The 19,150-nt window shown below is 41.7% G+C and overlaps 2 protein-coding genes across 2 annotated transcripts in view; one reads left to right on the top strand and one right to left on the bottom strand.

Moving 5' to 3' along the window:
* The window catches only part of nr6a1a (nuclear receptor subfamily 6, group A, member 1a), an 82,083-nt gene extending 81,922 nt beyond the window's left edge, over nt 1–161 (bottom strand). Inside the window, exon 1 of the mRNA XM_087171635.1 lies at nt 95–161. Within this exon, the coding sequence (XP_087027761.1) occupies nt 95–161 (67 nt within the window). The remainder of the gene's footprint in view (nt 1–94) is intronic.
* Nucleotides 162–3,784: 3,623 nt separating this feature from the next.
* Nucleotides 3,785–19,150, top strand: part of olfml2a (olfactomedin-like 2A) — a 38,842-nt gene continuing 23,476 nt past the window's right edge. Inside the window, exons 1-5 of the mRNA XM_023397721.2 lie at nt 3,785–4,059; nt 13,521–13,784; nt 14,873–14,980; nt 15,106–15,270; nt 17,049–17,292. Coding sequence (XP_023253489.1) covers nt 3,991–4,059; nt 13,521–13,784; nt 14,873–14,980; nt 15,106–15,270; nt 17,049–17,292 — 850 coding nt within the window. The 5' untranslated portion in view covers nt 3,785–3,990. The remainder of the gene's footprint in view (nt 4,060–13,520; nt 13,785–14,872; nt 14,981–15,105; nt 15,271–17,048; nt 17,293–19,150) is intronic.

Genomic DNA, 19,150 nt, shown 5'->3' with positions numbered 1-19,150 from the left:
TTTCCCACAGGTGTGTGTGTATGTGTGTGAATGTGTGTGTGTGTGTGTGTGTGTGTGTGTCTCCGTGTGTCCGTGCTCCGGTGTGTTTGCTTACCGTTTCCGGACTTGGCGTTATTTCTCTCCGGGTAGTCGAACCCATTCGTCCTCTTCTCTATCTCCATCCTCCTGCATGGGCTGATCCCGAGTCAGCCCGACGTCGCCTCTCACCACCACGAAAAACCTGCACGCCGGTGATGAAGGTGAGGTGACAGTGATGATGGTGATGATGATAGTGCAGTCTGAGGTGAATCGAGCTGTAGCGCTGCTTTGTCCCCGTATTCAGCCTGGCTGGTTCACTGTTCCGATCGCCGTCCCATGCTTTAACCTGCTTCCAGTCAGCGGGGAGTAACTGGATCCACACCCCCAGGGGTGGTGCGTTCATGGCCTGTGAAGACGGTGGAGGATAGTGCTTTTTACAGAACCAGAATAATGCTCAAATGTTCAAACTTTTCAAAGAAGAAATGACACAGTCATCCTCTTACACATGAAATTAACTAAATGATTATCGTGGTCTATGTACGGTGTCATCAAAATAAAATAAATAAAAAACACTGAAGCAATATCTAATAACTTTGTTTATGATTCAGGATAGATAATAATGGTGTTGTTGAAGAAGGCCCACTCGTTTTGTCGGATGTGATGATTAGTTATTTTATGTTGTAAATTGATATTACATCAACTTACCTGAAAAACTCTTGTCTTGTTTTCCTCCAACAAGTAAAATGACTTTGGTGCTATTCAAAGATTAGCAAAGCTGCTACCATCCAAGATAACCGCTGAAACCGCTTTTGAATCTAAATCAGCAGTTAAATCTAATTTTAAGTTAATTAGCCTGCTCCTCGTGACATGATGTCGTCTTATATTAGCACGTTCGGTTACTCCCACAGCACCTGAAGGTAGCACAAACACACAACAAATATTACGCAGCGTCATTCCGGAGGCATTGTGGGATGTGTAGTCTTCGTACCCTCAACCTGGGCTCCGTTCTGAATCTCAACAACAGCGTTTTACCACAGGAATAAGCTAACGAAGGCTAAGACGCTCATGGTAAGTGTAAGTTAGCATTTGGCTAGTAGCAGTACACGTTCCGCGTTTGCAGCAGGTTTCATTGGTAGTTAAGAGAAGATCCTTCATTAGGAGACATGTGGGTGTTTGCTGCCCTCTGGTGGTCATACTGTGACAATGTGTGTGATGCTTCCACTTTGTTAGCCTGAATCTTAACCTCACATGTTCTGTTGAAGATTTACCATGTGGAAATGACATACGTGCCTCTATATCAAGAGTGATGTTTCCATATATGTTCCCTACAAGGGGATATATTAGAATCACATATATAAATCCTCACATAAGAAAGTATCATATGTATATATATATATATATGATACTTTTTTATGTGATATTACATGTTGCAACCACATACAGTGGGATCCAAAAGTCTGAGATCACTTTCCTATCCACTGTATATTAACAAGTTATATTAATTTATATATGCAAGTTTATTAAAACATACATACAAAACATATAAACATATATGTTTTTCTTATTAATATTAAACATATGTTAATCTTTATCTTTACATACAGGCTTTGGGATGGATATTTATGTACGTTATGTCCACAAAAAAGCATTCATACGTAAATATGTATGTTTGCATTAGCTACACATATATGCATAGATAAAATCATTCCAATTTCTAATAGGTTATTTTAACATATATATTCTTACTTCATATGCACATATATTTAATATATGGAAATTCAATATATGTACATATATTACATTTGCATATGTGTTTGTAGATAATTTGACCTCCAATAAATGCAAACACTGAAAATATTACGATCTACAGTTTACAGTCTTAAAGGTATTTGATGTTGTTTCGATTCCCATATTTCGGGGATTTGACAGTAGTGTTGACCTCGTGTGGTGGATAGTTTATTTAATTTCAAAATAGTTTAAAGATATCCAACCCATTCAAAAAGAACTACATTTTAAAAGTATATAATTGTAATGGTATGTCAGATATAGTGCTGCTAATTATATGTATTCATATAAAAGTAGACTCTGAAGACTGATGAATCATCTGATGGAGTATACCAGTGACACAGTTTGATTTCTTTCTGGACACACCAGGAACCGTAACCAGGAACTCCAGTGGCCCCAAACACTCCAGGCTGACTGTGTGTCAGCCAGTCTGAGCTAATTTCATTGAAAATAATATGTTTGACGAAAAGCTCCACTGAAGCACAATATCAGCTGATAAATACATACTCTACAGCCGGGTGTTGCTTAATTTCCTGATCTTGAAGCCCAATCCCTCGTTGAGAGTACCTGTGTCAAACCCATAATTTGTGTCCAGTCTCTGAAGAACACTGAGACATCTCATAACTGATTCAACCGCTCTAGGACAGAGCTGCAAGGTAATGGCTGACCAGCAGATGGCGCCAAAGGCCCTTCAGATTGGAAGTGGACTGTCTTCCTGAAAAGATGTAACTATACAAACAGTGACAATATTGTGCACTCAGCTAAAAGTGTTAATAGATGAATAAATAATAGGGTAAACTGGGGTGGGATGCCCCCCTTAAGAATGATGTCCATTTTCTTCTAAAATTTATGTCTATGTATTTTGAATTTCAATATAATAAGAAGAGAAGTTTGCCTCTGTGAACACATCTAGAGGGTAATTAAATCATAACAGACTACAACTTTATTATTATAAAATTAAATATGAAATCTTTTAAAAGGGGCATCCTACCACATGTAAAATTACTCTGGTGCTATTCAACGATTAGCAAGGCCGCTACCATCCAAGACAACAGCTGAAATCTGTTGTTTGAAGAACGGCCACACTTTCTGTAGGATGTGATGAATAAGTTTTTCGTAAGACCTACGAAAGTGTAAATGTCTTAATGTGAATCTGTTGTTTAACTACTTACACGTGTTAATCAACACATGAGAATTCAACACGTCTTCAGACTGCCTCAATGTAAGTGTATAAAAAAAGAAAAAGATTGATATATTTTGAATCTAAATCAGCAGTTAAATCTTATTTTATCACGTTCGGTTATTCCCACAGCACCTTCCCACAAATACACAACAAAGATTACGCAACGTCATTCCGGAGGTATTGTGGGATGTGTAGTCTTCGTACCCTCAACCTGGGGTCCGTTCTGAATCGCGATAGCAGCGTTTTACTACAGGGATACGCTAACGAAGGCTAACTCGTACTAGCGTTAGCATTAGCTCAAGGTAAGTGCAAGCTAGCATTTGGCAGTACACGTTCCGCGGCAGGAGCAGCAGGCTTCATTCGTAGTTAAGAGAAGATCCTTCATTAGGAGCCTAGACTGAATATAGAAAGGAGACAGGTGGGTGTGTACTGCCCTCTGGTGGTCACACTGTTATAATGTGTCTGATGCTTCAACTTTGTTAGCCTGAAGCTAAACCTTACATGTTCTTTGTTGAAGATTTACCATATGGAAATGTAATATATTACATACGTGCCCCTATATCAAGAGTGATGTTGATATAGGGACATATAGGGACATATATTAGAACCACATATATGCACATTCGACATCCTATAAACATCTATTATTATTAACAATTCCATTATTATTATTAATATTGGTAACTGTACTGTACAAACCAGACTGTGTGCGTGCGCGCGCGCGCGCGCGTGTGTGTGTGTAAACCCCTCCCCTCAGTGGAGGGCAGCGGGTGACACGGTGCGCAGCTGTGGGCCGAGCTGAGAGCGCTGGTGTAAACAGGGAGCACACACATTCACTCACACACACCACATCCATCCATACAGGCAGACGGACACACACTGTATGATCCTCCACTCGCGCAGCGCACATGGAGTTAATGTAGGCGCTCTCCTCTCCCATATGGACTGAACAGTGATCGAAGCTTTTGGATTTCTTATATCTACTTCCCCGCTCCAGAGAGAAAATGTGGAGATACACGAACGTGTTTGCCTGTCTGCTGGTTCTGTGCAAGGATGCGTCCTCTCAGAGCAAGGTAGGACCAGAGACCTGCGGGTTCAGACCAGTAGCTCTCTCCAGGAGCTTTATGCATGACTGCATCGTATTCGCCTACTGTATTTACGCGGCTGGTGCATGTAAAATCAGACCCTGTGCAGTTCAGTTCAGTCCTGCTCAGCTCAGCCTCACCTGAGTGAGTTGACTAGTAGCGCGCCTTTCCCCAGTCACACCTGTACATTTCCTGTCTAAAGGCAGCAGACAGTTCAGGCGTGTGTCATTCTGTATGAGTCCAGCTAATCCTCCCAATGAGGGCTTCTGTTGACGTGAGTAACAACAGGTTGCGTAATGATAGGTGCAGTGTGTGTGTGTGTGTGTGTGTGTGTGTGTGTGTGTGTGTGTGCAGACATGATCCCAGCAGAGTGTGGGAGAGATGCCACTCAGTGGGGTAACAGTAATATGCCCTTGTTTGTGCAGCTGCTGGACTCCAGTAACCCCTCACTCTCCCTCAGCCTGCTCCACACACACACTGCCAGGAGATGAAACACATGTACAGTTCACATTATACATGAAGTCCAGAGTGTTGAGTGACTGCCAGAAACCATCTCTGGATATGATCGGGTCAAATCAGCAGCAGTGAATCAGTGCGGAGCAACAGCAGAGTTGCAGCAGTGATAGAGGCAGCATGTCAGGAGCAGGAAGGGTGTTTGTAGTGAGCTATGTGGCCAAAGGTATGTGGACACCCCTGAGCCTGGTTTGATCCTAATGCTGCAGCTTTAGACAGCAGTGTTCAACATTTCAACAAGCTTCATAAAGAAATGGTTTTCCCAGTTTGGGGTGACGAACTTGACTTGCATCACCTTTAGCCTCATCACCCAGCATCATTGCTGGACCTCCCATAACGCTCTATGTGGCTGAATGGGAGCAAATCCCTGCAGCCAGTTTGTGTACACCGAGTTAACAGCAGCGAAAGAAGCACTGGGGTCAGGAGTAGTAGGAGTTGTATGTGAAGACTGGTCGTAAAAGTAGTAGCAGTATTGTTAGTAGTAGTTGTGACAGTGTCAGTAGCACCATAATATCAGTGGCAGCAATAATAAGTGTAGTGATTTTATTACTATCAACAGCAGCAACATCAAGGCAAGTTTATTTCTCCAGCACCTTCAGACACAATTGTGCTTTACAGAGACATGGGCATTCATTAACAATGGAACATTAAGATGATGTTAAACCACATTTAAAATTATAAAAACACATTTAAATGAATACAAATAAAGTATTTAAATACATAAAAGACATTAACAACAAACAAATGTTCAAGATTAAACAGGTGTTCTGTATGTGGTTTATTGGTGATGTTTTACTCACTGATTCAGAATAGATAATAACTGAATGAGTGGACAGTTTCAGCTGATCTCAGGTGTTCAGGTTGTTCCACAGGTGAGGAACAGAGAAACTAAAAGCTGCTTCACCTTGTTTGGTTCTGGTTCGGGTTCTGGGTACACTGAGTGATCCTGTCCCAGATCACCTGAGGTCTGGATGCTTCATATCATACAAGTAGAGCAGAGATGTGTTCAGACCAGAGACCAGTAAGAGCTTTATAGACCAGTAGTAGGGTTTTAAAGTCTGTCCTCTGGCATCACTGGGAGAACTGCTATCCGTGGTATATTATTATACTGGTGGTTTAAAAATTCAGCTGTGATGTGTGTGATGCACTGCTGTGTATAATGTTTACAGTTGTAAATCTAAGTCTAATTGTACCCTGACACGAGACTGCAGAAATACACACTGTTTATTCTTGTCTAATTATAGTGTTATAAAGTTACAAATAAGTGACACAAAAAATTGTGATCAGTGTAATGATATGAATATCCAGTCACTAATTCATGTGAATTTACCAAAAGACATTTTTTAACTTTTTAAATTATTCAACAGAAGAGAAAAGTATTTGCACAAAATCTTTTGAACCTAAAATATGCAAATATTTAAAATAAAAAAACATGCATATGAATGTGCAGCATTACACATCAGTAACTTCAGGTCATACAGTTCATTCACTGTTTCTTTACATTAGCACACATCATGTCATGTCTCTCCTCACAGCACCGTCCTCCAGTCTCAGAGTCACAGTCCAGTCACAGTCTCTGTGGCCAGACTGGTGGCACTGGCATTAATGGGAGACACAACCTGCTTAGAGGAGGACGTGGAGGGGATGCAGAGATGCTCAGTCAACACTCAGACTAAACGTGTTACTTACAGCCGCTGTACGCTGCCTCTCTGCTTCAGATGAGATATGTAATGTAAGACATTAATGAGACATGTCACATGGGGCCTGATGAAGTGTCAACATCATCAGACTGCAGAGAGTCAGCTCTCCGTGTTTGTGGTGAAAACAACTGGAAGCTGTTGGAAAAGAGAGGGACTGACACTGAGGCGACCACCTGGGGAAAACCTGCTGTTGGTGTCAGTGTGAACGGGTCAACGTTTGCCGTTCAGCCGTTCAAGTGTGTAGCCCGTTACATGACCGGTTTTTGACCCTGCTTGGTCAACATGGATCCTGAATTTTAAGCCAAAACCACAAAACGTATAAATAAAACAGGGAAGTAAAAAAAATGGACTTTGAAAAGCCTCACTGGCCTTTTTTTCTCTCAGACTTTTGTGTCTTCTCAGATCCGTTAATCCTAGAGATAAAGATTTATGATCCCAGATAAGTTCTAATTTAGCCTCTCTCTGTCTCGATCATCTCTCTGTGGACCTTGGACCGCCTGCAGATATGGACCCTTGTGTCCCGCTCTATATTCCACTTACAGATGTAGGTGTGAGCTAATGCGTGACGGACTTAAGGTTCAACAGTGAGTTTACTCATTTACACATGCAGTGTACTCAATGAAGACCTGCAGCTCTGTGTGAGACTAATTTCTGTCAGGGAGGACAGGGACAATAACGGCAGCATTATTGTATTTTTCACCTTGTCTTTCCTGTTGTCCTATCATGATGCAGGTCCTAGCCCAGGATCTATTCTGCACATCATGATTCACATCCAGTGCCAACCTTCAGTGTCACAGCAGGATGTAGCGTGTCCTGTGTGGGTGTGGAGGCTGAAATGGTGGACAGGTGTTCATCATTTTTACCAACCATAACTACAATCTTTCTCTAACCATGAAGGAATAGTTCAACATTTTGGGAAATACTTGTAACCACTGTCTTGCTGTGAGTAAAGTAAGACTACTGTAAGAAAACTGTGTCCCAGTTTAGGGTCTCATCCTTCAGAGGCATCTAAAGACCAATTAGGTCACAGTGGTGCGACTAGACTGTCCCATTTCAAAGGCTCCTTGAGATGTGTCCTTCTTTTCCTGGACAACGAAGGCTCCAACAGGAGGATCCTTCGAGCTCCAACATATCCCACGATTCATTGCGCTCCGGTAATGAAAACAAACAACAGTGACAGAGAGCCTGAGGAATACTGTTAAATGTTAAGTATTGTATTTCAGCTCAGTTCAACAAACCAAGAGACTTAAAACAAGTTTTAGTGACCAGACCATCTCATTTCTGTTCAGTCTTCGCGGTCTACGAAGAACCACACTCAGTGTGACTGACTGAAAACATCGGAACCCGCTGCAGCTGTGTGCTAAACTGAAAACACACAGCTAGCTTCTTCTTATAATTGAAGAGTTGGTGTGTGTGAGATCACACCTGTTCAGGTCTCAGGAGTGAAAGCAGCACCATCTCCAAGTCAGTGAACCATCAACATGATTCGAAGCTGTTGCTTTAAACCAGAAGATTAAAAGCACTGTCATAATTGAATGGTAAATAGGAAGCTACTGCATCCTTCCACATCTGGCACATTCCAGCTGTTATCCTTTGGTATTGGCTGACAGCAGGAAGATTTTCTTTGTGTGCACCAGAGTTGATCCAGATGTGTAAGTAACATCTGACAATCCTCCTGTATATGGGCCAGATCCGGGCTGTGCAACCGGATGCATGTGGCCCAAGTATGGTCCGGATTTATTTTACTATCTTATTTGTCATGACCTTAACCTAAACCATATTGTAGTTGCATAGTTTCATGTGTTGAGGTGTGGATGGAGTCTGTGGTGTCAATCAGATCATGTACACATGATAATAACAACAACAACACGAATACAAAACTAATGATTAATGGATTTTTGTTCATGCTAAACAATCACCTTCTACATATTTGCTCTTATAAGTGGCTAACATTAGCATCTGCACTAATTTACTAATTCAGTCAGTCTTATGTGGTGATTTTGACAACGTCACAGTTATAAAATCAGGATTTGACCAGAGGTCCAGACAGACACTACGTTTAGACCTAGTTTTGTTTTTCTTTATTATTATTTTGTTCATTAAATTGTTGTATGATGTCGTGCAGTAACTCTGCAGCTTTTTCATAAACATCTGTTGTATCAAATCATCTGGGGAAAGCTTTGGCAGCATCTATCATTCCACTCATGTTTCACGTCTCCAGACACACTGACAGTTAGAGAAGTGTCTCTTTGTGCTGATGAATGGATTATTATAGTATGTGGATTTTACTATGGAGCCATGTCAACAACTTGAGCTTGTATCTGTTTCAGCAGATGATGAATTGATGGTTCAACAAAAAAACCAAATCAAATGTGTGACGAGCTCTTTAAAGTGGCTGTTGAGTAGAACAGTAAAGTCATGAATCCTGGAGTTTGTGTCATCATGTGCTGCAGACTGAAGGTTTACATGGACACATGAACAGGATGGAATGTGGATGTGTACCCCCAAAAACAGCAAGTGCTTGATACACTGTGTTTAGCTAATTAACATTCCTGTGTTTGTGTTTCGACCTCACGGCTCGTCTCCAGCTGAAGGCTACAACTCCTCTTTGTACCAAGTGAATCTTTACAGTCTGACAATTTACCATGAGCTTGGCTAATTAGAAAAAAAAATCAGGTGGGCTCTGTGGACTGGAATGTGGACCCTAGGTTTGGTCTTGAGAGCCATTGACAGGAGATGATGTAGATTTTAAAGGGATAGTCTGTCTTTAAATCACAAACATCACAAGCTTGACAGGTTCAAGGCTGATTAGAGCAGGTATTCACTGAGCTTGTTTCTGCATTTGCGGGAAAATAGTTTAAAAAGCAAAACAGGGGGTTGGGGGGGGGGTCACTTATGTTTGTGTTTGAAGACAGTTGGAAAATGCAGCTTTGCCACAGGAGTCCTGTTCACCATGCTGTTGTCCCAGTATTCCTCTGAAGGGAGAGGATGTCCTTGTTTACGTGACACTGGCTACACACACACACACACACACACACACACACACACATGCAGCAGGAAACACTGAGGCTAACACGTTAACAAATACAGCAGTCAGTGCGCAGCTTGTGTCTTTAGCTGGGTTTCACCTCATCACTGTCAGGGCGTGTTAGCCGCTAACGGCTGCAGCAGTTGATCTAATAGCGCTCTCTGCAGCGTGCAGCTCTTTTCCTCCCGTCCTGCAGACATGAGTTCATGTTTGAGCCGCATCTCTTTGACCTGAAACTTGACTGCACTTGAGAGGTCAAAACTGAGGACTCCGAGCTCAAAGCATGCGTTAAATACCCTCTACTCTTAATTATTAGCACTCTTAATTGTGTTGCCTGTTCTCATGCTGGTAGGTCAGCTTGGCATGAGATGCTGAACAGTTAGTTAGGCACGCCGGCACATATGATTTGACAGGGGGAAGGGCCAGCTGTTCTGATTGGCAGAATGATTCTGATTCTTCCTGAGTCTTTCTCCTGCACTGTAACTGTTTGACCCAACATGAAGCAGCAGAGTAAATCTGGCTGGAATTTCCCTGACTTCTCCATCTTAAAGCAATTTAAGCTCATGTTGCTACGCAGCAGTCAGTGCTGGGCTGGGGCTGAACAATGCAGCCCAGCGAGGCCGTAGGCAGGGCCCCTGCTAAAGAAGTCTAATCTGTTAATCCACCCTGTTTTCATGTGGCTGTAGCATTTGTCAACCTGCTGCCTTTTCGCTTGACATGGGTTAGGATTGATCCGGCTCTGCACACAGGAGTCCTACCCTCCATTAGACCCCCTCCCAGTATGTCTCCAATAATGGAGGGTAAAAGCACACACCCCTCCACCCCCACCCCCTCCCATCACTCAGCCTGCATTCCTTCACTAATGAGCCCCCACCACCTCTACCACTCCTCCGCCTCACCTTCGTTAAGCCTGGTGTTGCTCTACCAAAAGACAAAATCCAAAACTGAGATAAAACTGTAACGAGGTGCCATTAAATGACATCACACTAACACTAACAGGACGCAGTCGGAAAGCTATGACGCTAATTACTCACTTCAGTCTTTGTGCCTGTCATATTCCTGCATTGTAAAATGTTTCATGTATAATCATTCTCACATAGATTTGAGAGATTCACACAGATTTAAAAACCAATAGTCCAGATCAAAGCTGAGGAATCTTGTCCTACATTTTCATAATAACCAATAATATCTTGTATGACCCTCGGGTTTTGGGAAAAGCTCATTTCTTTCAGTCAAGGTCTTTCATCTCAGCTGAGGCTCAGATAACCCTGATGACATCACTATGACATTACCAGGGTTATTTTCTGCAGATGACAATACACAAATGTTTTTACAGGCTGATTTTCCCCATTAAAAAATGAATTGACCTTCATTTGTAAAATTAGTGGAGCTCTGCTGATGTAGCTCACTGCACTCCTGACTCCTGTACAACCATGAAGACTTTGTGAAAGAAGCTCTTTCATGACTAAACTGTTGTGTTTTCATTATTTTCTGTTCATCATGTGGACAGAATCCTGCCCCCAAGGCTCAGACATGAAGACACAGCTCATTAATGAAGACCTGAGACAAGGTTTTATCACAGGGGGAGTATTCATGTACAAACCAGGTTTAATGTGTGCCTTGTCGTCACCTGTCTCGGTTTTCCTGGGATTGTTTTCTCTTTTCTGAGCAACTGTCCTGGAAAATTGAGGGTGTTTTTACACCTGCGTTCTTCAGATTGGTTAAACTGAACCCTGGTTCGTCTTCTTATGCAGGTGTGAAAACAGTAATCAGACCAAAACAATGGCACCGAGACCCTCTGGAGGAGGTGGTCTCAGTCCAGTCCCAAACCAACTCTGGAGCGGTTCGTTTTTGGTGTGACAGAGTTCTGAGCTGGATCCAACCCCACCAGCAGGGGAACTCACAAGTTTGTGTTTGATGGTTCCTGTACCCTTCTTCCTGTGTTTACTTTCCTGGTCCAGACAATCTGACCAATCAGAGGAGTGAACGTTCTCACCTGGTTTATAATTATGCATTTTGGTTCACTCGAATTTTATACTGTGCAAGAACAAATCAAACCTACACCTACACCTTTAGAAACTCAACTGAACCAGACCTGAGCAAAAATCTGTAGGTGTGAAAACGCCCTGATATTCTTTCCCAGGACAACAATTGTGCACTTCTAATTTCAAATTTCAGAGTTTCAAATAAAGCCTCATTTGTTTCCTTCTACTGCTTTACTGTTTTCTTCCTGGTTATGTCCAATCCTGTGTCTGTAAGCTGATAAAAACAGGTACAACAGCGCTCAATATACCTTATCACAAAGCAACTGCCACCAATGAATTTGGTGACCTGACAGCTGGGTGGTTAGGGTGCATGCCAAGTTTTAATGTTGCGAGTTCCTGGTTCGACTCCCAGCTGGCCGAACACTGCATGTCATTCCCCTGCTCTCTGTCAGTGTCTACCGCCCTGTCAAATACAGGCAAAGAATTCCACAAAAAAAACAACCCCACCCTGAATTAGGGGCTGACTAAGGTCCTAGCTACAGTGTCCTGGGTTTTCACACATCAAAGGTAGCAACCCTAAACTGATTTGAAACCACCACATCAATACAGTTCGATACTGAAATGGACAGAAGAGATATAGATTTCAATAGAGTCAAGTGTTTTACTTCAAGTTTTAGATATGATTTGTTTTTCAGAGTCACCATTAAACTTAAAATAGTGAATCTTTAGGTCTGATTAATAAAATCTCCATAAACAACTTTCTTTATTCATTCTAAATATGTTTCTCTTATGTCTCCTTTGAATCTGTGTCATGGATGTTTAATCTGAGAGGAGGTTCATGGCCATTTCCACAGACTGTACAGTTTGATGGGAGACATCAATGTTCACATCCTGGATCATTAAATAATACATTAGAAGACAAAGAGTAGAAATAGAAATTTTAGATGTGTGAGCAGTATCTGAGCAATGAAGCTGGTGTTCGCACTGTGGTTTGACTCATTTGTTCACAGTGTAATTACAGAGTTCAGGGTTTTAATAAATCTGCTGTTTAACAAACACATGATCTCTGTCTGTTTTTATGGGGAAACATGACAGTAAAAAAAACACCAGTGAGTTGCTGGTGATAACTGTGCGCCCTTCTTCTTTTCTCTTCATGTGGACAGTGCTCAGCACATGTGGGAAATCAATCCATTGACAGAACAATACAGCTCCTGAGGCTAGATCAGAGCTGCTCTAGCCGTGCTGCCATCATCACAAGTGGTGATGGATCATTCAGAGAGGAGGACATCTTACTTCTATTAGAAACGTTTCCTCCCAGCTCCTCTTCTGTCCCTACTCGGAGGGACTAAGATGAAAGGAAAGGGAACATGGAAGCCATTAAGGAATTGGGATGAATCCATTGTCTCAGTTTTCATTGGTGCAGCAGTATTTACATGGATTTCAATGTTGGTGCGGCCGATCTTATCAACCGCTGTTCAATATGAAGATGCACTAAACTCTTGAGATGTTTAACTGAGCACGGAGCAAATTTTAACCTTATTGTGCAAATTTGACCTTTCAAGTGTTTTTTTGTCTGTCCATGTTTATTCACCCCAATCGGCTAGCTAGCAATGTAGCAAGCTTTAATCTGTCCGACTCGCTCACGCTTCCCTGTCAAATCAGGATTTTAATAAACATTGTGGAGTAATTCTCTGTCTGCTAGATCAAAATTTGACTGTACAGTTCATCTGTGTAGCTGAATTCTGAAGTGAAAGCTATCTCCACTGTACACCAGCCTGCACTTGCCTCATGTTGGAGCTGTGAGGAATGTCTGCTCAGGCTGCTGTGTTTGGCTTCCTGTTTATTAAGTAAGCCATGAACATGGCTGCCAAGGCTCTGTCATCATACATGGCAGCCAAAGGCCAGTTGGTGATGCAGGAGTCTTATGAATTATGTTTTTCCCAGAGGGTTAAACAGGCTGGTGTTCAAAAGAGGGGAAGCATGGGGTTATTTTTCAGGATAATTTTCCTTCCCTTCTTTTGTTTCTCTACAATACAAATGGATTTATTATTCATGGAAGTCCAGCAGGGGTGAGACTGATGGAAGAGACAGTTCACAGTATACCTTCATATTTATTCATCCTCACATGGCTTGAATAAATATTAGGTAATTGATATCCAGGTCTGATGTTTTAAATCCAGGCCTTAAGAGTTGCTCATGTGCAGTTCCTGTTGCCTCCTGCAGATCTTTGGGGAGACTGAGCCAGTCCGGATGACGTCCGAGGGCTCGGACTGTCGCTGTAAGTGCATCATGCGTCCTCTAAGTAAGGATGCCTGCCTGCGGCTGCGGAGCGGCAGCGTACGCGTGGAGGATTTCTACACAGTGGAGACGGTAAGCTCTGGATCCGACTGTAAGTGCTCGTGCACGGCCCCGCCCTCCTCCCTCAACCCCTGTGAGAATGAGTGGAAGATGGAGAAGCTGAAGAAACAGGCACCTGAGTTACTGAAGGTGAGCACATGGAGCGTAAGATTAATGTGGTCATGGGTTCAAATTATTCTGATGATTTTAGTTTTTGTCTGGAGGATAATTACAGAACCTCCATCTTCAAATGTGCCTCATCTTGCTTTTCTTTTTGCTTTAAACACGTTTGACCACTTGGAGTCGCCGAAGAATAAAGGAACTATTTGGAAGTTTTGCTATTGCTACATAGCTAACGTTAGCATTAACAGCTGTTTACTTACCTGTCTAGACGAAACAAACTTCATTCAGCTGTCTCCAGAGGTGGAAATAAACACCAGTTATTACCTCTACTGAAGCTATCATGCTAACCAGCTAGCTCCAGCCTGATACCAACTCACACAGCCTCCAGTATGTCCTGAAGATGTAGCTGCTCAGAGGACATATTACAGCTTCTTGTTAAGTAGTAATCTACAAAAGTGTAATGCATTCACTTGAGAAAAACAATCTGCCCTGTTTTACAAGATATTTATCTCAGAATTCAGAATTTTATTTTCTCAAGTGAATGCATTAGGCTTCCATAGTAATCTCCACTATTCTGACTTAACTATATTGTTCACTATCACTGAATAAACACAAATTAATGAATGTCACCAGACATGTGACAGCTTTAATACCCAGTAGCGCTGCCTATAGACAACAGTGTTTATAACACCTGAGAATGAAAATGTTTCAGCAATAAAAACACACTTCAGCAGTGAGACCTGAGCTGTGTGTCATCAGTATGTGATGTGAACATGTCAGCAGACCTCTTCACTCACCTAAAGCACACGTTCATTGTTCACAGGCTACGGAAGCATAAGCTCGGTATGTACCATATGAAACCAGAGGCAGCTTCAGATGTTTGATCTGACTGCACTTTAACCTATAGATCAACCAAATGCATCTCTTAAGGAAATGACTGTGTTGAAAAGGAAAGAGTGAAAGTAATCAAGATGGACCCAGGCTGAGGATGTCAATAGTGGGAATCAATCAATTATCTGGGAGGTTAGGTCAGATATTACTGTTAAACAAAGGCACATGAAGCTGTCAGGGCTTTGTCAGGAGATGATCACTGACGCTGATTGTTTTATGAGCAGCTCCAGTCGATGGTAGACCTGCTGGAGGGAACTCTGTACAGCATGGATCTCATTAAAGTCCACTCCTACATCAACAAGGTGATGTCGCAGATGAACACTCTGGAGGAGGTAGGAAACATAACTACTATAATATACTATTTATTTTATGATACTCAGTGGCTTGTTGTTGTGGAGAGGCCACTTTGAAATAACAGCTGATGCTGTTTGATGGATGATGATCACTTATCTCACAGACAATCAAGACCAACCTGACGCGGGAGAATGAGTTTGTGCGGGACAGCATGATGAGCCTCACCAACCAGTTTAAAAGATATGAGAACTACTCCAACATCATGATGAGCATCAAGAAGGAGATCTCCAGCCTCAGCCTGCAGCTGCTGCAGAAAGACAAAGCTCAGGTTAGAGAGCAGCTGTATGTACATTACAACGGCACGAGAGGTGCTGTAGTCTGGAGATGTTTGTTCTGTTCTACTGAACTTGTCTCAGTAAAGTGGGTGTTCCGATGCTGATCTCATTACTTTAGTCTGTGGTCATGATCTGGCCCATAACCCACACCCCCCCATTAAATTTAAGTTCCCTTCAGTTTTGTTTAAATCAGCGAGACTCAGAGGCTGGCAACAGAATTTGCCTTTGGACAGAGCAGGTTAGCTTTCTCCTAATATCCTGTCTTTATGCTAAACTAATAGACTGTTAGATGAAAAAATCAATACCACTTTCATGGCTAACTCGCAAGAAACCAAATAAGCATATTTCCCAAAATGTCAAACAATTCCATTAAATTATGTGTAGCCAATATTTATATATTTACAATGGATCAAATGGTTGTCAGCTGTGATAAAAACCTGGAGAAGTTATCACCAACTCTGAGGAGGAGGTTCAGTAGCTGTCGTAGTGTTCTAGTCTGACATCAAACTTGGAAGAAAAGAAGAAGGCAGGAACAGTAAACAATCAATAAAAAATAGTAAAAGATGTCTACAGTTCTGTTCCTTTAGTCATTACAATATTAATAATTCAATGATTGTATTTTTCCTAAACACAAAATATTCTTAGTTTAATGTGTCAGATGAGACGTGTTGAAAAGCTTTTATTACAATATAACGATGAGTAATTATCAGTTGAAGGCAGAGAGAGTTATCAAGTTCAGTTCAGTATCCACTGCATAAGCCAGTGACAGTTATCATGTGAATGTTAAATACTACATTTAGTTTTAGTTTATTAATTTGATAGAGATAATGCCACAATTGCACAGAGAGTTTATAGCTGTTGCTAATTCTCCATTCCTGTCCCTAGTTGGACTTATACATGTCTAATGTAATTAAAACAGTCAATAGCAAAAACAACACAATTGATACAGTAATCTAAAAATATACAGATGTTCAGTCTATAAAGAGACAACAACAACAACAAGCTAGAGATGAGAACAGCTCTGGTTTGACTTTTGCGCTGAACCTTTCTTGTAAATGAATTTAAGTTGATGTCATTTCAGGTGGTGATATGTTCACTCCTTTTATGGAGAGAACTGATTGTCCAAATTTAGATCTACAATGCGATATTCTGGGGCTGAACTGTTAATAATTTATAGATTAATTAGAGAATGAAAGATGAATAAAGCTCAGAACTGAGTAGATTATTTTCAGTTTGTGACAGTGATGTCATCAGACAGGCTTTTTTTATTGGGCGAAGTGGTTAATGATTTTGTGTTTAGACACTGAGGTTTGATCTCTGATGCTAATGATCATTAGCAGTGTAGAAGACATTCAGCTGCAGCTTTTCATTTTATTGAATCAGCTGTCACTAATTAATGTTGATTCAGTAACTTGATGACAGGCTTGTTTTAAACTGATCCTGCACGCCGCTGATGTCACTGTCAAAGTTTGTGGGGCAAGAAGCTCCACTCTGTGAGTTAGTGAGTCAGGTGATCAATGATGGATACTGACATTAATTAACCCAACCCTTGTGGCAGCGAGTACTGGTGCAGCAACAGGTCGAGGTGGATCGAGGCTTGAGGAAGAGAAACATGTTGTATGGAGATATTTTACATTTAACGCCAGTGTGTGAACAATTCTACCGCAGTTGGGCCGATAGACGACCTCTCTCATACAGTCAACATACACAACACTCAAGCCAGTGTTAGCCTGCGTCCTAACATGGTGCACTGTGAACATTAATTTTGCAGGACACTAATGATGACAAAACCAAGGTGCCTGTGAAACTCCCCAACAAAAAGACTCCTGCAGCCAAACCTCCTCCCAAAGCAGCCAAAGAGAAGGTCGTAAAGCCCAAGAAAGAGGTCATTAAACCCGGGAAACTGCTCAAGCCTGACCCCACAGCCAAAGCCAAGGTGATTGGCCACCAGCCCAGTGTGGTAAGGGGCATCACATACTACAAGGCTGCCAAGACCAGCGACGACCACAGAGAAGGTGAGAGCTTCCAGCCTGACTCTCCAGCACACTGGTGTGTTCATAGAAAGCCGTCCTCTCCGAGCTAAAGAAAACACTGTGCTCGCACTTTAGCTGAGTTTGCACTCCAATCTGTGTGCGATCATCTGTGTGCGATCCCCTGTGGGTGTTGAAAATGATCCAAATGAGTTTCTTTGCTGGACCAGGATCAGCCGGCAGCCGGCTTTGCTCGTCTTACAAACACAGAGAAGATCTTTAGTAGCTGGATTTAGTTTCCAATAAAGCACAGAATGAAGGTTTCCTGATAATGTTATTTTGATGTGATTGTGCTGCTAACTTTACTCATCCGCTTGAGGCAATAAAACAGGATGCATAGCAGTGTGGCACACAGGATACCTCAATACTAGTTTTAGTCTGCTGTTGTTTTAGGTAAAGTGGCTCCAGTCAGCTGTTGCTGGTGCACATTCAACGAGTTGGAAATCTTAATGTGTTATTGACTGAATACATGGAGCTGGTGGAATGCTGTCTCAATGCAGTACTGCCACGTCCATGACATGCTTGGGCTTCAATGCTCAGTACAATGCGTGGGGACCCTCACCAACGCAGAGAAAACATTTCCAAGCTCCTTCCAATCCTCTTTAAGTCTAGTTGAATGAATAGGTATGCTGCGTTTATACAGGGCACACGCACATCAAGCTGTCAGACCGTGTTCAACAATGTAGGTGAAGCCCACAGACCTGCCATGTCAGTGGAACCAGTCAGCTGCATTTCCATGATCTCTGGCACAGAGCAGGATGCACAGACCTTTATTAATATTCATATATACATCCCGGGAAGGTGAACACACCTTCATGCTTCCTCCTCTCTTTTTAACTTTAGTTACAGTGACACAGATGCTGTACCTGCTGCACTCATTTCAGCAGCCTTGAATCAGAAACCATGTGGAGAGATACACACAATACAACAGTCAATGTAAGATTTAAAAGGAGATTAAACGGTTTCACACTAAATCACAGTAAAAATGCCAGACGACTCAAGTGAATTTTTATTTGTATAGCACAAATTCACAACAGAAGTTATCTCAGTGCACTTTTCAAGTAAAACAGGTCTTGACCTTCTCTATAATATTATTTACAGTGATACAACACTTCACACCAGGAGCAACAAAAAAAACCTAAATAATAATAATAACTAGAAAATTCCAGGGAAATTTTGAGTGCCACGGGGGCTACTGCCGGGATGAGTACATGATTTATTTCCAGTGTTCAAAAGTCACCCTGATCATATTCTGGTTTTGAGAAATGTCTTGATATAAAAGACTCTGATATAAAACAATGTCACATCCCTCCATCATGTATTATGTGGGAAATATCTCATATTCTGTGTTGTTTTTTTTTATAAAACAAGAGGCAACAAGTCTTCAAACTGGCATTTAAAGGGTTAAAATCCTGAAAACTAATAAACATTTGGTAGGTTTGAGCAGAACTGAAGTGGTTTAAGAGATGTATGCAAAAAAAGCAGAAAAAATAGAAGAGAAAACATTTCCAAGCTCCTTCCAATCCTCTTTAAGTCTAGTTGAATGAATAGGTATGCTGCGTTTATACAGGGCACACGCACATCAAGCTGTCAGACCGTGTTCAACAATGTAGGTGAAGCCCACAGACCTGTCATGTCAGTGGAACCATGATGATTTTATAGCATTTTCTTTGTGTGTCCTTTTTTGGACGCGAGGAACCCCAGAGGGTACAAAATGTGTTACCAGTGTATAATAGACCTGTAACAGTAACTGACATTAGATTTTAAAAATATGTCAAAAAAGACACTTTCTTGCAGAAATCCATACCTTCAGCTGTAACACAGCCAAAATGATCAGCAAATC

The sequence above is a fragment of the Seriola lalandi genome, unplaced genomic scaffold, assembly GCF_002814215.2.
Source record: "Seriola lalandi dorsalis isolate HSWRI2012SDOR001 ecotype SW California unplaced genomic scaffold, Sedor1 jcf7180002054883, whole genome shotgun sequence".
NCBI classification, from domain to species: Eukaryota; Metazoa; Chordata; class Actinopteri; order Carangiformes; family Carangidae; genus Seriola; species Seriola lalandi.
The sequence above is the reverse complement of the archived record's forward strand: the minus strand, read 5'-3'. Positions and strand labels throughout refer to the sequence as shown.